Source organism: Lycium barbarum, chromosome 3 (genome assembly GCF_019175385.1).
Source record: "Lycium barbarum isolate Lr01 chromosome 3, ASM1917538v2, whole genome shotgun sequence".
NCBI lineage: Eukaryota > Viridiplantae > Streptophyta > Magnoliopsida > Solanales > Solanaceae > Lycium > Lycium barbarum.
Genome location: NC_083339.1, coordinates 124,299,195 through 124,303,692, shown reverse-complemented (window position 1 = coordinate 124,303,692; position 4,498 = coordinate 124,299,195). Strand labels below are relative to the sequence as shown.

The window sequence follows — 4,498 nt, the reverse complement described above, 5'->3', positions numbered from 1 at the left end:
CAATTTGATTTTCAAACATGCGATTAATCAGGCGTTGATAAGTTTCCCCTGCATTTTTTAAACCAAAAGGTATAACATTATAACAATATGTACCATACTTAGTAATAAACGAAGTTTTCTCCTGGTTATCTGGGTTCATCATTATTTAGTTATACCCAGAATAAGAATCGAGGAAACTTAACATCTTATGCCCCGCCATAGCATCAATCATTCGATCAATATGTGGCAAAGGAAATGAATCCTTTGGAAATGCTTGAATCTTTAACGTCTATACACATTCTTAATTTATTCCCCTTTCTGGGTACCACTACCATATTTAATAAACAGTCAGGATAAGTTACCTCCCTTATAGACCCGATATTTAAGAGTTTAGTTACCTCTTCCTTAACAAACCTATTCTTGTAATCAGCTATGGGTCTCCTCTTTTGCTGCACCAAAGAGAACCTCGGGTCCAGACTGAGTTTATGGGTCGTCACTTCCAGCGAAATCCCTATCATATCTAAATGGGACCAAGCAAAACAATCTACATTATCTTTAAGAAATTTAATAATATTAAGCCTAAGCTACAGAGACAAACCCGCTGTCCAGTTATACCATCTTTTCCAGCTGCTAATCAAAGAGTGCAATTTGTTCCAACTCTTCTATCATGGACTTCGTGGCATCTGATTTATCTGGGACCACGAACAATCTTGTAACTCCATAATTTTCTACCTCTTCAGGTTTCTAAGTGTTCGGGTTAGTAACTTCTACTTCCTGAGAATCCCTTGGTTGAGCAGCTACTGATCCGACCTGCTGTAATTGCTATTTTGCCCTATTTTATCTCCTTTTTCTGCCGAAGGTGCTCCCTCATTCTCTTGATTTGGCTCTTTCTTCTCGCATGATTCTATAGCAAACATTTCTTTTGCCGCAGACTGTTCACCCCAAATTTGCTTTACCCCGTCAAGCGTCGGGAATTTGAGCAACAAGTAAAGGGTGGAAGGTACTGTCTTTATATCGTGTATCCATGGTCTTTTGAATATAACGTTATAGCTCATATCACCACCAATTACATAGAACTTGGTATGCTTGAGCATTCCTCCCGCATTGATTGGCAATATAATTTCTGCTTTTACTGTTACGTATGCCATATTGAACCCATTAAGTGTTACACCCCGTATCTTCGAAGAAGCACTTATCAAATTTGAAACATAAGTACGTGGAGTTATGGTTAAGTAAAACCACTTTGGAATGTAAGGAGCAAGCATTATTAAGTACATTTAATGAGTGAAGGATGTGTATAAGGTGTACCGGAAGGTTTTATAAGGAAATGAGTGGAAGAAATGAAGTAATACGACCTTGGAGAAAGGATGGATAATGTTTTGTGTGAAAATTTTGGTCCAACTTGGGGGACGAATATCTCTTAGCATATGAAGTGTTTTGAAGTGAAACAAAAAGCCTAAAATGAAGTTCGTCGAGTCTAGTTTCCAACGCAACAAACCGCTCGTCGATAGGACATCGGAGTAGAGAATTAGGAACGTTGCAAGTTCAGCTGACAGAGCAGAAACGAGTGCTACAGTACTGCTACAGTAACCGACCTGCTACAGTACTGCTACAGTCCCGACCCGAATTTGAACCAATATAAAAGGGGCTTTCCCCCTCTTTTTCAGCCCAAAACATCATCCAAAAACATTCCAAAATTCTCTAGAAAGCTCCCCAACTCCCAAACCCAAATTTCAAGCCTAAATTAACTATAATTTCCGAACTTCGGTCCAGGCAACGTATAGTTGCGAGTATAGAATCGTATGGCGACGCGTGTGGTCCAAGTTTAAGGTGAAGAAAGTGAGGATATAGCGATATTATCAGGATTAAGGTATGAATCTCCTATTATTAATGTTAATTTTGGTTTAGTTACGGAGATAAAACCATTAAATAGCTGTATAATAGTTCTATTGGTGGAGATGTAGATAAATATTATATGGGAGGTTTTATGAAGTATTTGTCATTGAGAATAACATGGTTGATGTTGGTCTTGTTGTTGTTGTTGTTGGTAACTGTTATTTCGGGCTAGGGATATAAACAAGGGAGATGCTGTCGAAATTTCGGCAGATTCTAGAAAGAGTTAGTTTAAGGACTAAGATAAGCACTTGATAACGAGCCTAACAATAGTATGAATTCCCTTAATTGTAGATTTGCGAATTCGAGAAGTAGAAGTTGAGTGAATAGATAAGCTTCAAGGTATGTAAAGTTATCCCTTCCTTCTCTTTGGCATGAATTACATAAAGTGAGCGAACGATGTACATACATGACTCCAATGAACTCTAGTTCTCAGTGGTACTTGACATGACAGTTGTCTTTGATTCTCAAGTGTTGGTTCATTCTAATTATTCTATCAAACATCAAACGATAAATTAGTTTGTACATGATTGCTCCTAATATTCTATTTATGCACGTTATGGCCTCATTTCACCGAGTCCCTCACTAGAGGGCCGGGTACGGTATATATATGATTATTTCACTGAGTCCCTCACTAGAGGGCTGGGTACGGTATATATATATATGATTATTTCACCGAGTCCCTCACTAGAGGGTCGGGTACGGTATATATATGATTATTTCACCGAGTCCCTCACTAGAGGGCCGGGTACGGTAGATATGTATATGACTTCATTCACCGAGTCCCATAATGGGCCGGGTACGGTATATTATATATATGCATGACACATCTCATAAAGTACAGATGCTTTGGTATTCCTTGATTATCATACTTGTCTCCTGTCATTTTTTACTCAGTCATGATCTTCTTTATTGTACTTCATGCTTTACAGGCTCAGTACATTTTTCGTACTGACCCCCTTTCTTCGAGGGCTGCGTTTCATGCCCGCAGGTACAGACACACAGGTTAGTGATCCTCTAGCTTAGGACTTTCGCCCAGCTGCTTGGAGAGCTCCATTGTCCCTGACTTTGAGTTGTTTTGGTCCAGATCCTTTTAACATAGACTTTGGTATACTCTTAGAGGTCTGTAGACATGTGTGGGTTGTATATATGGTTTAATCAGCTATACAGATGTAGTTCGCTTTGGATATTCTCGTGTATAGTAGCAGCCTTATCGGCTTGCATATTTGGTTATGTATGGTTAACTGTGACTCCTCGGGAGACAGGTTCGTTCCGATATATGGCATTATGAGTCTACGGCATGCTCTTATAGATTTCCACATTGTCCTTAGTATCAGTTTGATTATTATATCTAACAGGTTCGTATACGAGTGTCCAACTTGGGCACTAGTCATGGCCTATCGGTTTGGGTCGTGACATTACGTACCCGAGATGACGGTATCACACCGTCCAAAATTGATAATTCATCTACCACTTTCCACCTAGTGATGTTTTCTGAACTTCCCAGATCAATCAATATACGCTTAATCTGGCAATCTATAACCATGACAGAGATTACCAACGCATCATTATGAGGAAACGTAACGCCTTCCGCATCTTCATCGATAAACACAATTGCTTCTTTAGGGACGTAATTTCGTGACCTCTTGTCCCGTGTTATTATGAACTTGGTTCTTTTAGTCACAAAAGGCGTCCCTACGAAATCGGTTCCACCCATTATCATATTGACCACCTGATTTGGTTCTACCAAATCGGAGTGTCTGGTTAAATCCCTGGCTTTTACAAAACCATTTCCAGCTCTGTTATCCAAAAATTCCTTAAAATATCCATTTTTTAGCATCTATGCAACCTGATGTGCCGTGAAATTACAGGATATTCGATGCTAATCTCTTAAGCTTTTGTAACTCTTCAAGCACTTTTTGGTGTTACTTTTTCTGTGTTTATGTCATTTTGTAGGAAAAGATAGTCGGAAAGCATAACAGAGTAAAATGAAGCAAAATAGGACAAGAACACACTGCACAACATGCGAATCGCATGTCATGCCTGTGGTTCCACAATCACACCGCAAAGAGTGACAGTCATTGAAGAAGAGAAATGAAAAGTGTGCCATATGCGAGTCCAACATGTGGTCCGCATGTTCAACATGCGGCACAACATTATCACCGCAAAGAGTGACAGTCACTGAAGAAGAGAAATGAAAAGTTGCGCAACTTGCGAGTTCAACATGCGGTCCGCATGTTCAACTTGCGAGTTCAACATGCGGTCCGCATGTTCAACATGCGGTACAACAATGCTCACGCAACTTGTGCCAGAAATCTGGGAAGCTTCAAAGCAAAAGCACAAGGTGCGGCGGCTGAGCACGACATGCGTCTCGCATGTTGAACATGCGGTACACTATGCGAGACGCATGTTGCATCTGCAGGGGTACTTTTGTCTAATTTTGTGCACGTTTTGGGAGATATAAATAGCTAATTAGGGTTCTGACAAGGGTATTCTCTGCACTTGATATTGTCTTTTTGGGGGGAAAGCATTTATGTCTGGTTGTTGAAGCTTTAAAGAAGAATCTTGGACTTTATTTTGAGCTTTTTCCCCACAAACTTTATAAGCATTATGACTACATTATGTA

The 4,498-nt window shown here is 39.8% G+C and overlaps 1 protein-coding gene across 1 annotated transcript; it reads right to left on the bottom strand.

Annotated features, from left to right (window-relative positions):
* Positions 1-776: 776 nt before the first annotated feature.
* On the bottom strand, positions 777-3,712 carry LOC132631270 (uncharacterized). Its single transcript, XM_060346864.1, has 2 exons — positions 3,299-3,712; positions 777-1,157 (listed from the first exon to the last, which is right to left on the bottom strand). The coding sequence occupies exons 1-2, from the start codon at positions 3,710-3,712 to the stop codon at positions 777-779; spliced, it is 795 nt and encodes a 264-aa protein (XP_060202847.1).
* Positions 3,713-4,498: the final 786 nt, after the last annotated feature.

Bases quoted from the DNA above. Each gene is read 5' to 3' on its own strand.
- LOC132631270 (XM_060346864.1), bottom strand. From the start codon at position 3,712: ATGCTAAAAAATGGATATTTTAAGGAATTTTTGGATAACAGAGCTGGA. The intron at 1,158-3,298 runs GTACGTAATGTC...GCTTCTTCGAAG, and splicing joins GTGTGATACCGTCATCTCGG to ATACGGGGTGTAACACTTAA.